General features: G+C 34.9%; 1 protein-coding gene, 1 long non-coding RNA gene and 2 pseudogenes across 3 annotated transcripts; 3 read left to right on the top strand and 1 right to left on the bottom strand.

Annotated features, from left to right (window-relative positions):
* The first annotated feature begins 7,106 nt into the window (after positions 1–7,106).
* On the top strand, positions 7,107–10,282 carry LOC143541454 (E3 ubiquitin-protein ligase RSL1-like). The gene is made up of 3 exons (XM_077034278.1): positions 7,107–7,163; positions 9,091–9,911; positions 9,986–10,282. The coding sequence occupies exons 1-3, from the start codon at positions 7,107–7,109 to the stop codon at positions 10,059–10,061; spliced, it is 954 nt and encodes a 317-aa protein (XP_076890393.1). The 3' UTR covers positions 10,062–10,282.
* Positions 10,283–15,605: 5,323 nt separating this feature from the next.
* On the bottom strand, positions 15,606–18,029 carry LOC143541483 (uncharacterized). The gene is made up of 3 exons (XR_013136760.1): positions 17,940–18,029; positions 16,359–16,442; positions 15,606–15,740 (listed from the first exon to the last, which is right to left on the bottom strand). It is a non-coding gene; the product is annotated as an uncharacterized LOC143541483 (long non-coding RNA).
* A 1,580-nt stretch (positions 18,030–19,609) lies between these two features.
* Positions 19,610–20,539, top strand: LOC143541453 (E3 ubiquitin-protein ligase RSL1-like; annotated as a pseudogene).
* A 1,651-nt stretch (positions 20,540–22,190) lies between these two features.
* LOC143541452 (uncharacterized) lies at positions 22,191–25,168 on the top strand (annotated as a pseudogene). The gene is made up of 4 exons (XR_013136757.1): positions 22,191–22,454; positions 23,399–23,507; positions 24,226–24,976; positions 25,063–25,168. The product of XR_013136757.1 is annotated as an uncharacterized LOC143541452 (transcript).
* Positions 25,169–25,312: the final 144 nt, after the last annotated feature.

The following is a 25,312-nucleotide window of genomic DNA, read 5'->3' as shown; positions in this document are numbered from 1 at the left end:
GAAAATCTAGTTGAATTGAGTCAATGAGATCACCATGATGGTTAGGAGAAAGCAGATATAATCACATAATGCCAAATTACATAATTACATAGTAATCAATATGTGGTAAGATTTGGTACATTTCTTAACAATGAACCATCTTTGATTTTGGGATTAGAAGATCTAGTCTTGAAGTTGAAGATGCGTGTAAAAAAGAGTTTTTGTTATATAAGAGGAAAGAGAGAAAGATGAAAGAAGTAATTGACCAAACTACCCCTCACTTGTAACATTTAACATCAAAAGTTAACCAGGTTATCTTTTTAGACTAATAATGAAATCAAAGTTGGTGGTTAAAAACCATGCAAGCAAATTTTAAGCGTTAAGGACCATGCATACAATTTAACTCAAACAAGAGAAACCATTAATACTATAACATCATTTTTATTCATATGTTTTAAAATTAATTTTTAAATTTTTTTTTTTGGTTTTAGATTATATTGAAACGTGTGTTGATGAAGCCACTATGACCATTTTTAAGGAATTAAAATTTTTTTCCATACGACTAGATTTGTCATTGAAGATGTCAATCGTCGATAATAAAGAGGATTTATGAACGAAAAATAGTTTTTTATTAAAAAATCACCAGCAATTTGTTACCTAAGTTAACCGTCAGTAATAGTTGTTATATAACGAAAAATAAATAAATAAAAGTATCTACAGTTGGAATTCAAGTGCTTACAAATTTATAATAATTTTCTTTAAATTAAAATATATAATAATATATAAAAGTTGTTCATACACTTACAACCTATCTAGCTAGATGGAGAGGGAGTGGCAGTGGTAGTAAAGACTACTCCTGGAGCATAAATGCAGTAAACTCATCCTGTCTTGGTCCTCAATATACAAACATAGAACATTATACACATGATATGTATATCGTAAACGATCAAAATTAATATCGTTATAACATACATTCATCGAAAGGGCCATAAGCGCAAGATCTTCAAGTGTTGCAAGTTGCAACTATGGTTATTTTTATTCATATGTTATTTTGTATTGTATTCATCATCATCTACAGTTAAACACATGGTAAACATGATGCCTTTCTAGCCCTGGGCCCTCTAAGGTTAAAAAACAATAGATGACAAGTTCAAAAACAAAAGTAAACGAGTCAGAAGAAAGAAGAAACATATAACCACGGAATACTATATAAGCATATGCTAAACATGGTCCCTTTCTAGTATTTATTTATTAAATATAGTTTCATTGTTTGTGGGACATTCAGCTTTTTAATATATGCCTTTTATAAATACCCACAACCATCACTCAACTCCTTCACATAATCATATCTCTAGGCCTTTCTCATTTCAGTTGAAGTTGAAGGAGCTTAATATTAACATCTCCATGGCAATCAAACTCCAGATAGCTTCAATGGAATCAAAAGCTGTTGGTTTAAAGATTCTTACAACCAAAACACACAATCATTCCAATCCCATTTTCCAAAGGAATCAAATTCCATCTTATCCACCTTCACCTTGCTTCCTCAAATCTTGCTTTCTCTGTCACAAGCATCTTCCAATCAACAAAGATGTTTATATGTATAGGTATATATAAGTCATTAATTCATCAATAATATATTTTAGTCAACTCTTTACCTGTACTCTCTCGTAATTGGATCATTTTATTATAACCAGAAATTGTAGTTTTTCAGATAAAAAAAAATAAAAAAAATCAACCCTTTAAGTTATTCTTAATCTGAATATAGTTTAATGAGACTAATTGAAATATGCATATGCGTGCAGAGGGGATCAAGGTTTCTGCAGTGAAGAGTGCCGGAGCAGACAAATATACATAGATGACGTAGCACAACTCGAGGTATCCGTCAAGAGAATGAGACGACAATCTCTTAATGGTAGCCGCTGCAATAACCGACATCCACGTCAGCATAAAAACTCCATGGCGTTGCCTAGGCCCCTAATTTTTACAAACCACTGAATGTTGGATATTTTGGAGACAAAAACTAAGGATTTTTTTAGCATATATATATGGATTGTAGCTAGGTAGATGTCATAAGTAATAACGTACCACAATATTAGATGCCGGGTGAAAGCAATATCAACCTGATATTTTTGGTGTAATCTGTACTTATTCCCATATTTATTGTCACATTACGCAAGCAAATCAACCTTTTGTCAAATTCTAAACCAAACATCAACGTTTTGTTAGCAGTGATAGGATATGGAAAAATAATTAATATACACCAGATAATAACCTATAATAAAACACATTATTGAAAAAATGTGTTTAAACTGATACTCAAAATTCAAGTAGTTAGTGGTTGAGTGTTTCTATATATTCAAATCATTCAGATACTATTAAACAGATATCTGGAAAAAACGATTGGAAAAAATAGGAAGAAGAGACAGAGGGACCCGTTTAAATCAATAAAGGTTTGGTATGTGCCATATTGCTATTCGAGCTTGGAGATCGATTATGATATGGTAGAATATTGTCGACCTGATGGCAGTGAAGCCAAAAAATATGCTGACTTGGATCAATTCTTTTAATTTTCCCAAAATTAAAAAGCAAGTGTTGGAATGTATTATATTCGTTGGTAGATAATTTGGAAGACTCGAAATGAAGCTATTTTCTATGATAATGATATGAAGATGAAACTCATAGCCCATGATATATTCTTGTATAGAATAGATATGATTTGATTGCAGTGGCGGCCCAACCATTATGAGAGCCTAAAGCGGATTAGAATAAGTGGGCCTTTCTTCAAAAAAAAAAAAGATTTCTTTTGCTTACGATCTTAACATGTTGAAACATCATGAAATTAACTAATAAGATTTCATATGGGACGCTTACTACCCCGACTCAAGATCGACCACTATAAAACTGATAAAAAAGAACTTTAGCATATATAAACGAACTAATGAGCTTAGTAGATTCAATTAAGGAAAAAAATAAGCCAAAAATCAACTAAGCAGAAATCAAACATAGCTTTAGCAACAGCTGAAAGAGAGGAGAACAACCGTGAATCATGAAAATGAAAATTGTAAGATATAAGAAAAAAAAACAAACTTATTCAACACGATAAATGTTTTTTTTTTCTTTCTAATCAAAGTGGGAACAAGTAATTCGTTACATGTAATACTATCTTCATGTATTGCATATATATGCAGTTTCCTTTGCTAGTTTTTGATGAAAATCTTTTCAATAGAGTATAAGGGAACACATTTAATATCTTAACACAAATGGAAAGCATTAGAAAATTATCTTACATGATATTATAAAAGTAACTGATAGTAGAAAAAATTAGAAATTTGATGAAAAACTTTTCAATAGAGTATACAGAGAAGAAATTTATTACAATATCTTAAAATAAATGGGAAGCATTAGAAAATTATATTGCATGGTATTATAGAAATAATTGATAGTAGGAAAATTTATTACAAAAAAAAGTAAAAAGCACACCCAGAGTAGAGAATCGAACTTATGACCATGCGTAAAGAAAATAGCTTGCAAACCAGTAGACTACCGAAAGCTTATTTGATAAAAATTCAAGGTAATTATTTATGTGAATATTTTAAAAAATGAGGCGTTTAAAGTTTGGGGGCCTAAAGCTAGGGCTTGGGCTTGCTATGCTATTGGGCTGGCTCTGTTTGATTGATAATATCTTGCATTATTTGTAATTGATATTATCATCTTAGTTAGACTTGATATTAAACATATATTGTAATTAAATGAGAAGCAAGGAAACGATTTCTTGGCATAGTATAAGTCTTGCATGGTATTAAGAGAAAAACCTAGCGTACCCTAATCTTCTCATGGCTGGCCACCAATTGCCGCCTATCTCTCCGACCTCCCTTCTTTCTCTCCTCACTTTCACATCTCCTCCCTCCTCTAAACACTGATGAAATCCAAAATTCATACCGCCATCACCGTCTCCAACATCAGAAACTTCATCCCGATTACTCTAGAGATGGAATCGACACAATTTTCTTTATTGTCCGAACTTTTCAAGATTCACTGTAAACATGGCCGTCCCTGAGAATGCATTGGCCTTTAAAGACCCCGTGCGAATTAAAAATGGGCCCCGAGATAAACTGATTATAGTAATTGAACGATAATTGTGATAAGTGATAACATATTAACATTAAACAAAACAATAATATTATAGTTAAACTTTCAAATAAACAAGCACATTTAAATGCATCTATAAATAAATAAACCTAATCAAATAATTTTAACTTTCAAAGCATAATTTCATAATAATACTTCGTAATAGCCCGATCATGAAATCAAAGTTTGATTCATTTTCAACTGTTAAGAAGGCAAAATGAGGGAAAAAAAACAAAATTAAAGAAAACACTGTAAAGTTTGTATGAAATGAAATTATGAAAATAAATCAGCACATGGATGCATGAATCGTACAATACAACGGATAAGTGGAGAAGTGGGCTGGGGGGAGTTTAATTTGTTTTAAATTGTTTGGGCCAACCATTTCAGAATTGGGCCAGATATAACAAAGTTTAATTTAAGATTATTGGACCTGCTGGTTACTAATAAAATTTTGATGGGCCCTTTCCAGTTTTGGGCCTTGTGCGGCTGCACAGCTTGCATTAGCCTAAATCCAGCCCTGACTGTAAAACCTTCTTAGTCTACGATCATCTTTTTCCCCCGTGTCATGCTCGAACCTAAACCTGACACACCACCAAAACCCAACGCACCACCAAGACCCGACCAACCGAAACCTGGACCACTACTGTTGAAGAGTGGAATGAACTGATTCCATCGTTTTACAATGGTTCTATGTAGGGTTGACATATCATGTATACATGTACAAGATAAGACACAAACACGAAACATGTACACGACACGAAAATTTATCGTGCACATATGCCCAAAGCCTGAACATGAACCTGTTAATACCAGGTATACACGATATGAGATGTTTAAAAATACACATTTAACAACCTGTTTAGAAGGGTTCGGAGAAGAGTTCGGCCGTTCGGTGGCCGGTGGCGCCGCTGCAACTTTGAGGAGGCCGGACTGCCGGAGAATCGGAGATGTGGAGAGGTAGACCAGAGAATCGAAGGGTTGCAACTACCAGAGATGTGGAGGGAAACCATCGAATTACCAAAGATCCTGAGAGGGAGAATCGGTGAAGGGTTTGTGCGCCGTCTACTTGATGTTGGATTGGAGTGATTAGAAGTGCACAAAAAAACCAGTTAACCGAACCAACCCGAGAACTAAACAAAAACGAACCAGTTTTGAACCAACTGTTTAGTAATCGATTTGGAGCTATGAAACCGCAAGTTTGGGACCAGGTTGGGGTTTAGAGCAAGAACAGGTTTTGAACCGCTGGTTCACAAACCGATGCGCCAAAAATTAGTTTGGATCATTAACAACAATATAGCCATTGGAAATCAATTTTTAACCGTCATATGATCGCTCGAGATCAGTTTTTGCACCCTTTTTTTAACCATTTTACTTTGTGTTAGTATAAATAGGTATTAGTTGTTTTCATTAGCCACAACACTCAAATACGCAAAAACACTATAATGAAAAAGTAAAGCCACGCTCATTTACATACGTTTTTATAAGTCAATACTCTCAAAATAGCAACCATGGAGAATCACAAGCATCTAGTAGTTTTGGTGCTTCATCAACTGAACTTCAAATTATAAAAGTTTTAGTCACCAATCAAAACCCTAATCTTTTTCAACATCTCAATTTATGTGAAATGACTGATGATTCAAGGCGTGCTTGCCCAAGAAACACATTGCTCATCAAATAAAAGCACTCCCACTAAAGGTTAATCAACAATAACCCACATGTAAATCTTTGGAATTTTGACGTTAATATTGTTCGGGATCGATTTGCAAAGTTTATGATTTAAGAGGGTTTGCCGTTTGACCACTTTGACAACCCACGCTTGACAAAGACTATTCAAGAAATTCTTCGACTGCCTTACAATCATGTAAGTCGTTCAAAACTTAGATGCCATTGTTAAAATTTATGGAATGAAGCAAAAAACAAAAAAAATAAATAAATAATTTTAGGTTTTGAAAATTTACAAGCCGGTGTGAACTTAACTACCGATCGATGTTTAATTGCCTCCACCCAGGTTACAAAAGCAAAGTGACAATACAAATTACAAACACTGTTCGTCGGCTACATCTTCAATTAGTTTTGGTTGTGGGTTCTAGAAGATTCTCCTTCCTTTTTAGGTTTTTTTTTCGGGTAAGGTGTTATCATATGAATTTTTACAATTGTGTTAGCTGCGGCTTTGAGGAATGCCCAACAATACTTGCAACGTGCCATTTCTGTGTTGTCCATCATAGAGCATTACTTGTAGTGGTTCCAAATCTCCGGGGCTCTCTTGGTTTTGATGAGACGTTTTCATTGGTTGCCATTGATACTTGAGGTGGAGAACTAGAGAGGTTTGAGAGCTTTTGCATTTAAAAGAGTGTTTGAGAGATGTAAAAATGATGTAATCAAACCTAAACATGCAATACCTATTTATACTAACTTGAGGGTTGTAAAATGGTCTAAAATGGTCACAAACGGCTATATAACCATTAGAAAACAGTCCAAAACTATAAATGTAATTTTTAAATTAAAACCGGTGTTGAACCTACCTGAATCAATTTCAACGGTTCTCAGTTTTCCATGCTTTAAACCACTTCTTGTATAATCGGCGGGTTAATAAGGAATAGGTTCGGTCCAAACCAGCTTAGGATTTTTAACCGATTTGTGCACCTCTAGCTGAGATCCCCTTGTGATGAGAGCCCATGATAACCCAATTAGTGGACTCTAATACTGCATTCTTGAGTTTTTATTTAAAGGTTTGGAAAATAAAAAATAAAAAAAAATTCTTTTTCATTCTTAAGTTGTTTTTTTTAAAAGAAAAGAAAGAGAATGGAAAGAAAAGTTAGGTTTTTTTCATTCAAAACTTTTCAGCTAAATATGACCTGATTATGAAGGAAAAGTTTATAGCCATGTACAATAGAGGTGCACAAAAAACCCGAACCCAGAACCGGATCAGAAAAAAAATACCCGGAACTGGTTTTTTTAATATCCGAACCAGTACCCGACCCTACCCGTAGGGTACGGATATGGTATGCATTTTAGCACCAAAACCCGTACCTGGAACCGGGCCCGATTTATACCTGGTAATACCCGAAACCCGGAACCGGTTACATACCTGGAATCGGGTTTTTCCAATACCCGAAACCGGGTTTTTCAAATACCCGATCTATACCCGAAATTACTTGAAAAATACCCGAAAATACCCCTAAAAATTGTAACCCTTTAAAAAATCCAATCCATACCGGAAAAAACTCGGAAAAAAACCCCAAAAAACCTAAATATAGGGTTTTTTCAATACCTGAAAATAGGGTATTCAAATACCCGGTTTTAGAATACCCGGTTCCATACCCAACCCGAACCCGATGCATAGGGTATGGTTTTAGAGACAATACCCAGACCCGACCCCGACCCTGGTATTACCAATACCCGATCATCCCCGAACCCCGTTCCATACCCGAACCCGGGTATTTGAAAAACCCGATTTGTGCACCTCTAATGTACAATATTACTAATTTACCCTGTATTTTTCTTCTTATCGAGGACATAATTGTAAAATTACAATTTCTTTTCCTGTCTTTTCTCTCCTATCTAACTCAAGAATGTAATTAATATTTTCTTTTCTTTTATTTTAATTTAATTTGAGAGTGTCTTTTTAAGTATATAATTTATTTTCTTTTATTCCCCTACCCAATCTTATCATTTTTTTTCTTTGTATTTTAAACCCGAGAATTCAGTGTAAAAGACAGAGAAGAACTGGTAATTTATCTCGTTAATTTTGGTTTGACTTTCTTTATTTTTTCTTAAATTAACGCGACAACCTTTATTTGATTTTCAAATAATGCCATAGGTTTTATTTATCGATAAGTCAGTTATTAACTTTCTTGATGTATTTTGAAATTTATCAAGATGTATAAAATTTAAAATGACGCTTGGTTGACACAAAAACCTATTTTTCTTAGGAGACGGCAGATGAATTTGAACCTTTTCTATCGGTCATCAAGCATCAGTTTGTGGTAAAAACCGACTTCTTGTAAGCCTCATCGCATTCAGGTTAGCAATCCTTAGGGTTCTTCTTCTCTTCTTCATTGATGCATATATCATCATCAAGTAATTTCTTGATGTATCATCAAGTTTCGAACTGTTCATCATGTTTGTGTAATTCTATAGCAGCAGTATGCGTAATATATTGATGCAATAATTTTGAAAATCATCTTCCGTATGCGTATTAAACATGCTTCAAATCATTGATGATATATTCTATAACAGTTGGTTCGATATTGTTTTATGTTAGAAATGAAAATCAAATCATGTATGTATGTATAATTATATATATAGCAGATCTTCATTCATAATTCTTCATGTATATTATCTTGTTTTTCATATATTGTTAGTTATGTGTTTTCGATTAAGGATATCCTTCATGAAAGCGTTCAGTAAATGTGTGTATATATATCAAAAGTAGGTTCCTAGCTCGTTGCGTTATGCTTGAATTGAGAATCAAGTTGGCTTGCTAATTTAGTTGTTTAGGTTGATGTGTGATGTTAAATTATGTCACTTTTTCATCTTCAAGAAAATATGGTGTGCTGTAGTGTTTTCATTTTGTTATGTTAGTTCAAATTGCTATATAAAAATTTAATTATTTGCTGTAGATGGGTTCACAGAAAGCACGACGCACACGGAGTGGCAAAAATGACAGGGGAAGCAAACCCATAATTGAAAAAAAACCCGGAAACAGTAAAAGGGCAAGCAAACCCATAATCGAAAAAAAACCCGTGAAGCAAGAAGCTAAGAAAAGAAAGAACGCTTCTGTTGTTTCGGAGCGTAAAAAAGTCAAGAGTGAGTTGTGCGCAGACTCTAATGTTAAGGGCCCATCCTTATCAGGTAATGAGATGATGAATATGCTTAACTTTGCATTGAACAGTAATTATTGTTAACCTGTTGATATTTCATAAAGTTTTTTGATTTTACCTATGCAAGATGCATTTATAAATGTAAACCAGATGACTAAAGGGCATTGCTGTTAATTCAAGCTCTAATCTTTACTTCATTATATATCATTTATACTTCTCAGCTGTTCAAGACGTTGATGAAATCATTCTTATTTCTGATGAGAAATACGCGGAAGAACTGCAACTTCAAGAGGCATTAATATTCAGCTCAGAATCAGTAATCCCTTCTTCATCTTCACCAAATCAAAAAGCATCACCAATCCCCTCTCCAACTTCAACATCATCGAAGAAGCCTTTGATGACATTGCCTGTAGCAACTAAGCCACTGCGGTATAGCTTCTGTGCCATATGCATGGACACAAAGACGGCGTCTGAGACGTTTGAAAACGCCAACGTTTGTCGTCATTCATACTGCCTAGACTGCATCCGTGGACACGTGGCAGCTAAAATCAAGGAGAATGTAACCAAGGTTAAATGTCCTGACCCAAGTTGTAAAGGGCTGATAGGACCTGAAGTATGCAGATCCATAGTTCCAAAAGAAGTGTTGGAAAGATGGGAGAATATTTTGTGTGAATCTTTGATTAATGAGTCTCTTAAGTTTTATTGTCCGTTTAAAGATTGTTCAGTAATGCTGGTGGATGATGGAGGGGTCACAATTACGTCGTCCGAATGCCCTAATTGCCACCGGCTCTTTTGTGTGCAGTGTAAGGTTGCTTGGCATTGTGGGATCAATTGCATCGAGTATCAGAGTTTGAAGAAGGGCGAAAAAAGTCCGAATGATATTCTGTTAACGAATCTTGCAAAGGAAAAAAGATGGATGAAGTGCCCAAACTGCAAGCTTTTTGTGGAAAAAACTTCTGGTTGTAATCACATTTCTTGCAGGTAAATTAACTGGCTAATACATGTTTCTGAGCATAAATAAAGTGATTGATGATGAATTTTGTTTTTTGTTTTAGGTGTGGGCATCAGTTTTGTTACCGGTGTGGAAAGCCTGATAATGGACATGGTCATATTTGTCCATCAGTAATTTGATTTTTTGTTTGTGGTAGTAGACAATGTCATACATGTGTCTCACTTTTGAATCTGTTTTTTTTCTCTGTTACAATATGGAGGGCCGTAAACAAACCAACGGTCGGGGAAGCTTGTTTATGTTCCTTCGTTTAGTAAATGAACAAACATGAATGACGAATTTCATTTGATTAGCTAAATGAACAAACACGAACAAAACTCATGTTCGTTCAGTTGTGTTCGTGAACTTTCTATAAGGTGTTAATTAACGTTTGTTTATGTTCCCTAATGTTTGTGTGTTTATGTTTTTTCATTAAAGGTTTTTTTTTTAATTTATTTTAAAGACTTTTCTGATTAATCATATAGACTTAAGCAAAATTAACATATGAATATGAATTTTAAAAGAACAGCAACATAAACTTGGTAGCCGGGCCAAACAGTTGAAACTGGCATTCTCAGTTAGCAAAATCAAATAAAGCATTGTTTATGCTAATTTTTGTTAGTCTGGTTAGGTGTTCGTGAACCGTTAGGTTGTCCCATAAAACCTTAACGAACGAAGATGAACCATTCGTTTGCCCCATAAGACCATGTTTATGAACCAAAAGGTTTTACAACTTGGTAGCTGTGTAATGTTTGTACAGGTTAATCCAAGTTACAAAGTTTGATACAGTAGAACATAACAGGGCTTATCAAATCCGGTTCTTCTTTTGGTGATAGAAAACTTGAAATATATTTGTTTAAACGTCTACGTAAAACAAATGTTACATATATGCATAAAACATTGTAAGTTAAAAGTTTAGTGAAATCACCACATTTTATAAATATTTTTTTTCTTGCATCTCAAAAGTTGTTTTTGAGGATTCTGTTCATAAAGATTATATATATTGCATCTCAAAAGTTGATCGGTCAAACTGTCATTATAAAAGATTAAAAGCCCACATTTTTATAGATATCAACTAATGATTCAAATGTGGATTAAATCAAAATTATCTTTTACGTAATCACATAGGGTAGTCAAATAAGAAACGTATCATCAAATTCCAAAAGATCGGATTTGGAATTTACTTGTTGTCAATTGCATGCACAGATATTTTATTTATGACACAATATGATTTGACCAAGACAATCTGCAAGATAAAGGATCAACTGATACGAAACAAGGTCGTATCTCATGATCATCTAAACTTATTAGATGATGAGTCATACATAACTGTATAGACTGTATAGTCATGAGAAGAACTTGTCATACTTAATTGTATGGACTATAGACTGTATAGTCACAAGAAGGATTAGTTAGGACATGAATCTGAAATAATTAAAGCTGTTCGATTCCTTCATAATAAACTGCTATTAAAACGCAGTCGATGGATCATTGCATTTTGATGTAAGCGTCTAGTATCTCATGATATTGATCATCTAAACTTATTAGATGATGAGTCATATAACATTAGAGAATTTAAGTATAATATTCTACTGCACACGTAACCAAAAGGTTAATGAGATTAGGGGTGTTCTTCGACTTGTTTTATCGGGTTTAGGATCTATCAGGCTGGGTCTTCGGGTCCTTAAATATGGAAATGTAACCCGATAACCAAATCATTCTTGATTTGGGTTTTATTGTTTTATCAGGTTGGTGTAGTTTCAGGTAATTAAAATGTTGCTAAAGGACTGCAATTTGGTGGGCTTTTATGGGCTGCGAAAGTGTTGAAAATAAGAATTAAAATTTACTAATAAAGACTATAATAAGGGATGGAATCGCCATTTACAAATCAAGGTTGCAAAAGCGCCACCCGGGGGGGGGGGGGGGGGGAGGCTTCGCTGTGTTGGGCCTAAATAAGGGATTAAACAAGGCTGCAATTTGGTCAGTAGGCTTGCACTGCATATATTTTATTAGCATATATTATCATACAACACAACATTATACTTGTCAACTAATAACATAACATTGTCTCTAATTTCTTACAAGAACAGATTTGGACATTCAATTGAAAAAACACTTATCAACACCATTTTGAATCATATTAAAGACACCATCTTATTAATCTTAATAGTGACCTTACATAACATTGTTAACAATTTTATGTAGTAAAAAGGATTAAAAACTATCAAACACTAGTCACTAAGTATGGATCACTTAAATGTAGTGAAACAAAACCACAATCTCAATTTATACGAAGCAATCGTTAAATATGATCTATATGTTCCTAACCAAAACATATAAAAAAAATACAATGCATTAATATAAATATCATATTCGTCTTCACTCTTTAATCTTCAAATTGACATTGACAACTTCATGTTTGCTCCTCTACATCCATTTTTATATTAAGCAAAAATCAATAAAAATAAACATTACCAATTTACCATGGTTGCATATTATAACATGAACAAACATTACACAGCTAATTAATAATAAAAGTACCTTATCGATTTATTAAATTGAGTCACAATCTTCTTCAATTATGTAAAAAATGGTAATCAGAGAAGAGTTGAACCAGATTTTACTCTACTCAATAATACCACAGAATCCAAGATGAACACACAAACCATCAACAAGATGATGTGAATCGATTTTATGAGATCTAACAAGCAATTCTACTTGAACAATACGAACAAGTATAAAAACCCTAGATCTATCTAACCAACTTCTGGAAGAAAGAAGATGAGTACAAAAACATTCTTATCATAAATATCTTATACGTCTTCTTTTATATTTCTGTCACAAAGCTTCCAGGGAGTTTTAACAACTTGGGCCAGCCACCAAAATCTTCACAGCTACAAGCCCACTCATCCACAAGCCCAGCTACTAGCCCAACTTATCCATTATAAGCCCAGCTTCTAGTTATACCAAATATTACCTCATAATAACATATTGAATTGAATTAGTAAACAATAAGCATACACCTAATATTTCAACACCCCCCCCCCCCCCCCCACACACACACAATTCAATGGCTAAAAATATTAAACATACCAAACCTTTTACAAAGATCTATATGATGATTTATTAGTAATCCTTTAGCAAAAACATAGCAAGTTGATTTTCTGACTTAACTGCTATAGTTTGAACTTTTCCTTTAGAAATTTTGTCTCTTAAAAAGAACAAGTCTAGTTCAAAATGTTTTGTTCTTTCGTGAAAAACCGGATTGGCTGCAATAGATATTACAGCCATATTATCACAAAACAAATTAACAGGAAGACTAACCTTTATTTTCAGCTCAGATAGTAAGTTAATCAGCCACATAACTTCCGATGTCACAGCACACATTGCTCGGTATTCTGATTCTGCAGAAGACCTTGAAATGGTTGACTGCTTTTTACTTTTCCATGCAACTAAACAACTACCCAAGAACACACAATATTCGGTAACTGACTTCCTTGTTTCCAAACATTTTGCCCAATCAGAATCTGAGTAGGCACTTAGATCAAAGGACTCATTTTTAGTGAATAATATTCCATTCCCTGGAGCCCCTTTTAGATATCTCAACACTCTTAATGCAATTTGCAAGTGGGAATTAGTTGGCTTATGCATATACTGACTCAGAAAATGCACAGAATATGCTATATCTGGTCTAGTATGAGACAAGTAAATTAATTTTCCCACTAACTTTTGATAACCAGAAATATTAGATAATAACACATTATCCTTTTTACACTTATTAGTTATCACAAAGTGTTGTTCTAAAGGACTGCTAACTGGTTTGCACCCTGTCATGCCATATTCAGCTAATAGATCTAAACAATATTTTCTTTGTGATAAACATATTCCCTCATCGGTTTTAAGAACCTCCATTCCAAGGAAATACTTAAGATGACCAAGATCTTTTATCAAAAATTTTGTTTTTAGAAATTCTTTTAACTTTCATGATTTCCTTATTACAACTGCCTATTATTACAATATCATCAACATATACAAGTAATACAATGAAAACCAAATTACTTGATTTTATAAACATGGAATGATCACATTGACTTTGTACAAATCCTAGTTCATGTAAAACAGTTACTAATTTTTCATTCCACATCCTAGGAGCTTGTTTCAAGCCATATAAAGATCTCTTTAATTTACACACTCTACTTTCTCCTTTAGAGAAATAACCTTCAGGTAAAGACATATAAACATCCTCATTTAAATCACCATATAAGAAGGCATTATTAATGTCAAGTTGGAAAACAGATCAATCATTTTTAACAGCAATAGACAAAACACATCTAATTGTTACCATTTTGACCACAGAAGAAAAAAGGTTTCAAAAAAGTCAACACCTTCTTTTTGATTAAAACCTTTGGCTACTAACATAGCTTAAAACCTTTCCACTTCTCCATTTGATTTATATTTTATTTTATAAATCCATTTACACCCAATTGTTTTCCTATTGGATGGTAATTCAACCAACTCCCATGTATTATTCCTATTTAAAGCCTCAATCTCATTATTCATAGCTGCAACCCAATTTGGATCAGTTGCAGCTTCTGAATAGGTTTTTGGCTCACAACATTTATCTAACACAGATGTGAAACACATATTTGATACAGACAAATTGGAATAATTCACAACTCTTTCAAGACCATACTTGACTTTACCTTCGACCACAAAATCATTTAAAATTCTAGGAAAAACAATATTTCTAGTAGATATCCTTAATACCGTTGGTGCATTGAGTTCTACTTTAGTTTCAATCCCCTCAGAAGCATGATCATTTGACACTACATTACCTCTACCTACATCCTCAACCCTGCTAGAAAGTGGTTCAGAATTACTGGGCTGCTGATTACTAATATCTACCATGCCCCTAGTACTACTATTTGGCTGTTGAATGACATCTGCCCTGCCCTCAGTAGTACTAGAACCATTTCTAGACTGCTGAGACCGATGAGTAGAAGTTTCTTGTCTATTAGGATTAGCATTAATTTCATCATTGGGTATGTCTTGGTCATTAGAAAGGTTGGTGTCAAATTGATCAAACAAATCAAAAAAATTTAAGTTGTTGACATCAAGATTACTTGTGCCAACTTCTTTTAAAACATCATTATCAACAAATGGAAATATCATCATCATCATCATCGTACTCAGTATATCCCACCAATAGCAAAGCTATGGTAGGGTCTGAGGAGGGTAAGATGTAGGCAGCCTTACCTCTACCCCATAGGGATAGAGAGGCTGCTTCCGGTGAGACCCCCGGCTCGATAGTAGTTTTGCATCAAGCCTTAGACATAAGGCACATAGCACTCAATCATCGGGACACCGGCTGATCGGTGCATGTACCCTTATCTTTCAGCTATCAACGCCACTACATGATGCCTGATTAACCGTCCGTCACTTTTAACGTTATTTTCACGAGATTAGTAAAATAACGTCAAAATTAGTGCAATTTCACTTTTGCCCACCCGAGGGTTCACACATATATACATCATATGTGCGCACCGCAAGCAGGGCTAACAAATGGAAATATAGTTTCGTAAAATTTTGCATCTCTAGAAAAAATAATTTGTTTAGTATCTGAACTCCATAATTTGTAACCTTTCTTTTGATTGGAATACCCAACAAAAACACACTTTTCAGCATTACTTGAAAAATTATTTGTGTTATTTAGAATTGTACTAAAACAAAGACAACCAAACATTCTTAAATGACTCAAGACAGGTTTAAAACCATACACTAACTCATAAGGAGACCTACCATTTAGCACAGAAGATGGAGTCCTGTTAATCAAGTAAGCAGCAGTTAGCACACATTCAGGCCAGAATCTAAGAGGAACCCCTCCTTGGAAAAGTAAAGCCCTAGCAACATTTAACAAGTGTTTATGCTTCCTTTCAACAATCCCATTTTGTTGAGGAGTATAGACACAAGTGGTTTGATGCATAATACCCTTTTCAAGACAATACAAATTCATTTGGTTATTTACAAATTCAGTCCCGTTATCACTTCTTAGAACCTTTACATTTTTACTAAACTGATTTTTAGTCATTATTACAAAGTTCTTGAAATTATTAAAAACTTCATCTTTATGTTTTATTAGATAAACCCAAACTTCCCTTGTATAATCATCAACAATGGTAAGAAAGTATCTATACCCCTCTCTGCTTGGAACCCTATAAGGCCCCTAAACATCAAGGTGTACTAACTCTCCTAATTCTTTTGACTTATGATCACTTAAGAGAAAAGGTTTCCTGTGCTGTTTTGCCTTATGACATACGTCACAGGGAACAAGTGAGTCAATCTTTTTAAGATTCAAATGTTCTTTTAAAAAATCTAGAACAGCATCCGATGGATGTCCTAACCTAGCATGCCACAAATTAACAGCCTTATAACTACTACACCTTCTTAGTTAAAGTAGATCCACCACACATGTAAAGACCATCAATTTGATTACCAGTCACCAGGACACTTTTTGTTAATGAGTCCTGTATGTAACATTTGAATTCATCAAATGAAACAGTTAACTTACTATCTTTAGCAAGCTTATGAACAAACATAAGATTTACATTGTAACCAGGGACAACTAAGACATCACATAATGTGACCCTGTCACTAAGTTTAATGTTCCCAATTTTAGTTATCACAGCACTAGTGCCATTAGGATGCTTAACTCTTATATTAAGATCAATTACATCAATTTGATTAATTAATTCACTATCAGACATAACCATATGTTGGTTTGCCCTTGAGTCAACAACCCATTCAGTCACATTATTAAATTTATCTGAACTAGCAAAACAAAACTGAGGTTTACTAATACTCATAGAACAAAACCACAGGCTCATATTACCTGATACATTACAGCTTTGATGATTCTCCCCAGCCTTTTCATCTAACAAGCTTAACAACCTAAGAACTTGCACAGAAGAAAGACCACTAATAGAAGGATTACTAGTAGAAACAGTATTATCAGACAAAGAATTATTATTATTACCACTAATATTTTTACCTTGCCCATTCCTAGGCTTCATCCAACTAGGATAACCGATTATTTCAAAACATTTATCAATAGTGTATCCCATCTTGTTACAATGAGAACACTTCATACTTTGATTTTGTATTCTTGTGGTATTCCTTTTATTATCAAATGTTTGATTAGACTTAGAAACAAATCCCATATTTTGGGATTGTCCTTTTTGATTAATACTAGAAAGCCTATGTGATTCTTCTTTAGAAATTATAGAAAAAGCTTCCTTAACAGTAGGAAGTGCCTCCCTTGTTAACAGGTTAGACCTTATTGACTAATAACTATTGTCAAGTCCCATCAAGAATTGCATCAATTTAATCATCAAATTGAACTCATTAACCTGTTGTGAACCATTACAAGTACATGTAGGTAACTGAAGAATTTGATCAAGTTGTTTCCACATAATGTTCAATTTATGATAGTATTCAGATACTGACATATTATTTTGAGAGAGCATATTAATTTTCTGATACAAATTAAACACTACAGATACATCAATTTTATCATATGTCTCTTTTAATTCTTTCCAAACTTCAGAAGCCAATTTAGAATAAACTTGACCAAGATATAATTCATCTGAAACAGAATTCAAAATCCAAGTAAGCACAATAGAATTACACCTATCCCACTGTCTTGCAAGTATCACATCATCTGTGAATCTAATGCAAGAGCCATCAATAAAACCAATTTTGTTTTTTACTTGAAGTGCAAGGTTCATTGCATTAGACCACACAGTGTAATTTTCAAAACCAGTTAATTTGGTACTTACAATAGCGAGACTACTAGAGTCACTAGCATGTAAATACAAAGGATCACTAGCCTCAATCTTACTAATCAAAGTACCAGAACTAGAAGCATCACCCATACTTACAATCAACAATACTCACAAAAATCAACCAATATGCAAACAATTAATTGATGTAACAGAAATAACAAAAAACAAGAACGAACTCACCAAGGGGCGCCCAAGTTAGGGTGTTCCTTCCAAGAGTCAAGACCTACAACCTTCACTTAGGGTTATAGATCTTGACAAAAGAAAAAAAATAGCGGTCTGGTGAAGCAATATATCAATCACGGCCAATATCAGAAGCATGTGAAGAACACCGTTACGCCTCAGATCCAAGCGAAATCACACAAGAAAATAAATGCCCAAAAATTAGGTTTTCTTCAATTAGGGCTTCGAATTGAAACCCTAAATCTTTGCAAGTAGTATTGAAACAACAGCGGAATCCCAAGAATTAGAGCTCTTTACGCTCTGATACCATGTAAAAAATGGTAATCAGAGAAGAGTTGAACCAGATTTTACTCTACTCAATAATACCACAGAATCCAAGATGAACACACAAACCATCAACAAGATGATGTGAATCGATTTTATGAGATCTAACAAGCAATTCTACTTGAACAATACGAACAAGTATAAAAACCCTAGATCTATCTAACCAACTTCTGGAAGAAAGAAGATGAGTACAAAAACATTCTTATCATAAATATCTTATACGTCTTCTTTTATATTTCTGTCACAAAGCTTCCAGGGAGTTTTAACAACTTGGGCCAGCCACCAAAATCTTCACAGCTACAAGCCCACTCATCCACAAGCCCAGCTACTAGCCCAACTTATCCATTATAAGCCCAGCTTCTAGTTATACCAAATATTACCTCATAATAACATATTGAATTGAATTAGTAAACAATAAGCATACACCTAATATTTCAACAAATTATGAGTCTCAAGCTTGAAGTAGAACTACCCCGAAGGCAACCTTGAGTGCATATTAAACTCTCAACAATCCTAGAAGTCAAATAACTCGTAAACGGGTCCAAGTCGACTTTCTTTTGTTGTTCTAACAACGCCCTGTGTTGTTCTTCCAAAATGCGGTGAGCTGCTTTCTTTTTCTCGGCTTTCTTGCTTCTCATCTTGAGTAATTTTTTTGTTATCTTCGGCTCTTTTGCAGTCAGTTATTTCTTTATCGCCCGCTCCTTTTTTTAATGATGTTGAATTCGTTATGATCATTTGTACAAAATCCAAATCGACACTTAATGATGGCAGTTTTTCCCTTTGCGTGTCGGTTTTTCCTGCTCTTTTGGGAATGGGTCTCATCATCTTTGATGTCTAAGTTGAGGTCTACATATGGACCTCAACTTGGCTCCCATTTCCAAACTCGAAGTTTTGGTTCGTTTAGACCACTGGCTCATAAACTCGGCTCTCATTTCTGAACATGGGACCATTTCATAGGGTCCTAACAACATCCAACGCGTTTAAACGAGAAAATCATTTTTTTGGCAATTTCTTTCCTATATACTCGGATAGTGGCGTGGTGATTATATTCTTCTCATCTTCACCACTCCTTCGACCCGTCATCTTTTTGTTGTAGATATCGTTGAATTTGTTTATCTTTTGGTGTAAATCTTTCTACTTTGAATTCATTTTATGGCCAGACGGTACGCTTGGTTTAATTTGGCCGAGTTGAGTAGTGAAGTGCATAGGAATACAAAACAGAAAGGAGATAGAATACAGAACAGTAACCTGCCTGTAGATATATATTCCATAACGTCTTTTGAATTTACCTATGCATTTTTATAAATAGTAGAGCAGATCGATACACATGCCTTAGCCTTAAGAACATGGCTGTTAATTCAACCTCTGATCTTTACCTCATTGTAGATGATTTATACTTCTCGGCCCTTCACGACGATGATCAAATCTTTCCTATTTCTGATCATGAGAAATATGCAGAACAACTCCAACTGCAAGAGGCATTAATATCCAGCTCAGCTTCACTAATCCATTCCCCATCTTCATCATCATCAAAGCAGCCATTAATGACATCATCTGAAACAAGTAAGTCACCGCGGTACAGCTTCTGTGCCATTTGCATGGACACAAAGACGGCGTCTGAGATGTTCGAAAACACCAACGTTTGTCGTCATTTGTACTGCCTAGACTGCATTCATGGACACGTGGCAACTAAAATTAAGGAGAATGTAACCAAGGTTAAATGTCCTGACCCGAATTGTGAAGGAGTTATAGGACCTGAAGTATGCAGAACCATTGTTCCAAAACAAGTGTTGGAAAGATGGGAGAATATTCTGTGATTATGGAGTCTCATAAGTTTTATTGTCCGTTTAAAGATTGTTCAGTTATGTTGTTGGATGATGGTGGAGAAGCGATTAAGTCGTCCGAATGCCCTAATTGCAACCGGCTGTTTTATGCGCAGTGTAAGGTTGCATGGCATTGCGGGATGAATTTTGTTGAGTATCAGAGTCTGAAGAAGGGCGAGAAAAGTCCGAATGATATTTTGTTTATGGATCTTGCAAAGAACCAAAAGTGGATGAAGTGCTCAAAATGCAAGCTTTTTGTGGAAAAAACTGGTGGTTGTCACCATATTTCTTGCAGGTATTGGTTGGTTTATATATGTTTTAATATGAATATGTGATCTTTGTGCATAAATAAAGTGCTTGATGATGAGGTTTGTTCTTTTTTGTAGGCGTGGGCATCAATTTTGTTACCAGTGTGGAGAGCCTTATGATGAAGGACGTCATGTGTGTCCATGATTTCTAGTATATGTTTGTGTCCGTAGATGTTGGTGTTCTATGTCCTACTTTAAGTTTGTGATTTGTTTCACACAACACCTCAGGCGCATTAAGTTTGCTTACTTGTCATTTTCTCTGTCACATGTCGATGACGTTTGTATATTTTTCGTCTCTCTTTTATTAACTAACTCTCTGTCTGTTAAATAATAATAATGATTTTAAATAACTAAATATCTAAAATTTATTCTCAGTTATATTTTATCTTAATATATATTTTTATATAAATCTTAAATCTCCGTTATTTGTTACCTACAGAGTTACAGTTATTAAATTTTTTTTATTTTTTTATTTCATCAATGACTGATAACATCTAACATACAGATCTTTATAGAAAATGTTTGTTTACAATGTCTTGGATTTATTTAACTCGTGTAATACAATATGATGGTTTGCAAAATGTTCAATGAAAACTAACTGATACATACAAGGTTTAGATGATATGTCACAACTTGAGATATCCACCAAGGAAACACCGACTCACCGACGTCTATGCCACCATAAAAACTCTTTTGGTACGTCCCCTAGCCCCCTAATTATATATACCTCTTTCTTTTTAATTAAATAATATATTTTTATATTTTTATCAATTATTTTTTTTATCTTCTTCAATTATAACAATTTAAAAAAAATATTAAAAAATTAATTGCGGTTAACATTATTTTTTCAAATGTACTAATGAATAGCAACATTTTTTTCACTCATCTGCCCACCAACCACACAACTCACAATCATTTCATATAACTTTTTTGTAGGGATAAGTAAATTCGATACCGGTACTGATTTGGTACCGTCGGTACCAAAGTTTTGATTTTCGGGGCCGGTACGGTACCGGCACTGGTATTTTCCGAATTTTTACCTTCAATACCGGTACCGAACCGAACAGAATATTTCGGTACCGGTACTGGTATCAAGAATTTATGATTTTTGGTACCGGGATTTTCAGTACCGATCTGAGATCCCTACACCCACTCACGAAGTTTAGGGAATAGATTGTGAATGGTTGTACTTGTGCCTGTCAAGCCCGTGAACCCGTTCCGCTAGACCCGTGAAAGTGTACCCCGAACAATGTTTTCAGACCCGGCCCAGACGTCGACCCAGTCGCCTTACCGGGTCAAAGGTCGGACCGACCCGGGAGGGCGGACTGTTGTTTGACCCGGATTTCATAAATAATATTTTTATTTTTTATATATAATATAATTCATGTTGATGAAATATTTAATGTTTGTTGAAATTTTGAAGGATTAAATATATGATGTAGAGAAACTAATGGACTAAAAGGTAATATTTATGTTACCTTTAAACAAAATAATATAATATATAATTATAATAAATAAGCTTTCAAGTTAGCTGCTGTCTTCTTTTCTCTCTCTGCAAGACATCCCCCAAGACCCCAACCCTAAAAATTAGATTTGATAGCCGCCCACATCCAGCATACTTCTCAAACCCTAAAAAAAACCCAGCGCCGCCCACATTCACCATTGTTCACCATCGCTTATGATATTAACAATCTTACATGACGATGATAACCAAACGGGGATGGGCCACGATTTAGGGTTTGAATTTTCATAGATTTTGATTTTTCTGATTAAAACTGAAAAATAAAAATAAAAAAATGTGTTTACCGGTTCACCCGGCGGTTCACCGGGTCCGGTCCGACCGCCACCAGTCAGAACCGGCCAGGTTTTTAAAAAACGGGTTGACTACTCCAAACCGGACCGGTAAGTGCAGCGGGTTCCCGTCCAACCGGCCGGTCCGGTCCGGATTTCAAAACACTGACCCCGAATGCCCCCATTCTGGTCCGACACTTGATGAAGAATCGGTTATCGGGTCGGACCGTGTATCACCCAGCGGAGCTCTATTAAAACCCGGGAGACAGGTTGGCATAAAAACCTATACAATTTAGGAGTATATTGAAGCTTTTCCATCGATCATCATTCATCAAGCATAAGTTTGTTTGCGATTGTGTTTCTTCTCAACCTCATCATCGCATTCATTCAGGTACGCATTAGGGCTGTTCTCATTTGTAATCCGTAATCGAGGATCATGTATCATCAACTAGTTCGAATATACTAAAAATCGTATGGGTATAAATAATTTGTAAATGTAAAAATCGCGCCTGGTCAAACTAGATGGCTATGGTCAAAAAATGGGTCAAAAACAGTAAAAAATTGAATCAGAATGGGTCAAAATTGGATCGAATCCCTCAACTGGAACTAGTTCTTTCCTCAAGTCGAACCAAAGACGCGCCAAAATTGGGGCTTGGATATAAAATTGGTACCAAAACTTCGATGAGTTGTAGAACTTGAAAATGCGGTGTCCAAGGCGGTGGTGCCAAAAAGTGAACTTACTTTGTTGAATGTGAGGGCAGATGAATTAGGTTTAATTAAGTTTGGGTATTTTTATTCTATAGCAGTTGGTTACATATTGCTTTATGTTTGAATTGAAAATTAATTTGGTTTGCTAATATGGATATGTTCGTCATGTATGGATGTATGCATGTATAATTTTATAGCACTGTGTGTAATAGAACGAAAAAGCTTTACATAATTCTCCGTCATGCATCATGTATCTTATGTGTTTTTGATTAAGGATATCCTTCATGAAAATGAAAACCTTCAGTAAATGTACGTGTAATAGCGGTAGGTTAAATATTGCATTATGTTTGAATTGATTAAATTATGTATCTTATAGTGTTTTCGATTAGGTTGATGGGTGATATTGAATTATGATTTCATATTAAAAAAATGTAGTGTATTGTTTTCATGTTAATTTAGGTTGCTAAATCTAACATGCATATGGGCATTTACCAATTTGTTGTAGATGGATTTACAAGAACCACAGTACATACAAATACCAGGTGACAGTGACGGCGAGAACGTGGAACGACCAGCTAGGAAACATAGAAAAGGAAGGTGCAACTACGATAAGAGTGAGTTGTGTGCAGACTCTGATGCTAATAGTACATTCTCATTAAACATTTACCATGCATAATGGGCCTAATGGCTCATCTACTTAGTTATTAAATATTCAGCATTTCAGTTGAATAATATCATATTTTCCTTCGTATAAAATTTTATATGGATTTTCTCCCAAATCGAGTGATTATCGAACGTTTGCCGGAAGGTGAAAGAGATTGAGAAGGTAATGAAATTATAAAAATCCTTGACTTTGTATTGAATAATAATATTATTGTTTATATAATCAGCTAGGAGATGATGCAAATTATAATCTTGGAATCTGAATAGAATACAAAACAGTAACTGTTGATATTCCATAACCTCTATTGATTTTACCTATGCACTATGCATTTATAAAGGGTCATATTATACCTACACCACCCCCATTTATTTAAAAGTAGGCCATCAAAACGGCCGTTAGACAAATACCCCAACGGTCGTTTTGAAAGTAGGGAGTCAAACTTTGAGAAATATTGGGTCAAGACAGCCGTTTGATAAATATCCCAGCGACCGTTTTGAAATTGGGGGTCAAACTTTGAAGATTAGTAATTAAAACGTCATTTGACAAATACCATGACGGTATGTGTCGCATGCCCCTTTATTATAAATTGTTGTGCAGATTGATACAAAAGCTAATCAGCCTAAAGGAGACTACTGACAATTAAAGCTCTGATCTTTATCATATTGTAGATGATCTATACGTTGTGGATCTTACCGGCGATGATGAAATCTTTCCTATTTCTGATGAGAGATATGCAGAAGAACTCCAACTTCAAGAGGCATTAACATTCAGCACAGCATCACTAATCCCTTCCCCATCTTCACCAACTCAAAACGCATCATCATCATCATCGAAGCAGCCACTGATATCATTGTCTGAAGCAAGTAAGTCGCCAGCGTATAGCTTCTGTGCTATTTGCATGGACACAAAGACGGCGTCTGAGATGTTTGAAAACTCCAACGTTTGTCGTCATTCGTTTTGTCAAGAATGCATCTGTGGACACGTGGCAGCTAAAATCAGTGAGAATGGAGCCAGGGTTAAGTGTCCTGACCCAAGTTGCAAAGGGGTGATCGAACCGGAAGCTTGCAGATCGATTATTCCAAATGAAGTGTTAGAAAGATGGGAGAATATTCTGTGTGAATCTATAATTATGGAATCTGATAAATTCTACTGCCCGTTTCAAGATTGTTCGGCAATGTTGGTGAATGATGGTGGGGTGGCAGTAACGTCATCAGAATGCCCGCATTGCAACAGGTTGTTTTGTGCGCAGTGTAAGGGTATGGCATTGTGAGATGAACTGCAACGAGTTTCAGAGCTTGAAGAAGGGGAAGGGAAGTGAAAAATTGTTGATGGATCTGCGAAGGAAAAAAAATGGATGAAGTGCTCAAAATGCAACTTTTATGTGGAAAAAATTTCTGGTTGTGATGTCATTTCTTGCAGGTATTGGTTGGCTCTTGTTTCATGATTTTTGTGCATACTTAAGACTGATTGATGATGATGATGATGAGTTTTGTTTGTTGTTGCAGGTGTGGCTATCATTTTTGTTATCGGTGTGGAAAGCCTTCAGATTACTCGGATCGTTGTTGTGGACCAACATTTGCACGAGGCCGAGGCCGTGCACGAATCCGTTAACACGACACGAAGTTAAAACAGGTTGGGTTTGATTAAAACAGGTTGGGTTTGATTAAAACAGGTTGCGTCATATACAGGTCGACGCGTTTATGGCACGTTCAAAATCGTGTCTAGACATGTTAAAACCGGCCTAACACATTTATG

This window comes from Bidens hawaiensis, unplaced genomic scaffold (assembly GCF_021521415.1).
Source record: "Bidens hawaiensis isolate Kalapana, Puna unplaced genomic scaffold, B.hawaiensis_p1.1 tig00012605_1, whole genome shotgun sequence".
Taxonomy (NCBI): Eukaryota; Viridiplantae; Streptophyta; class Magnoliopsida; order Asterales; family Asteraceae; genus Bidens; species Bidens hawaiensis.
The sequence above is the reverse complement of the archived record's forward strand: the minus strand, read 5'-3'. Positions and strand labels throughout refer to the sequence as shown.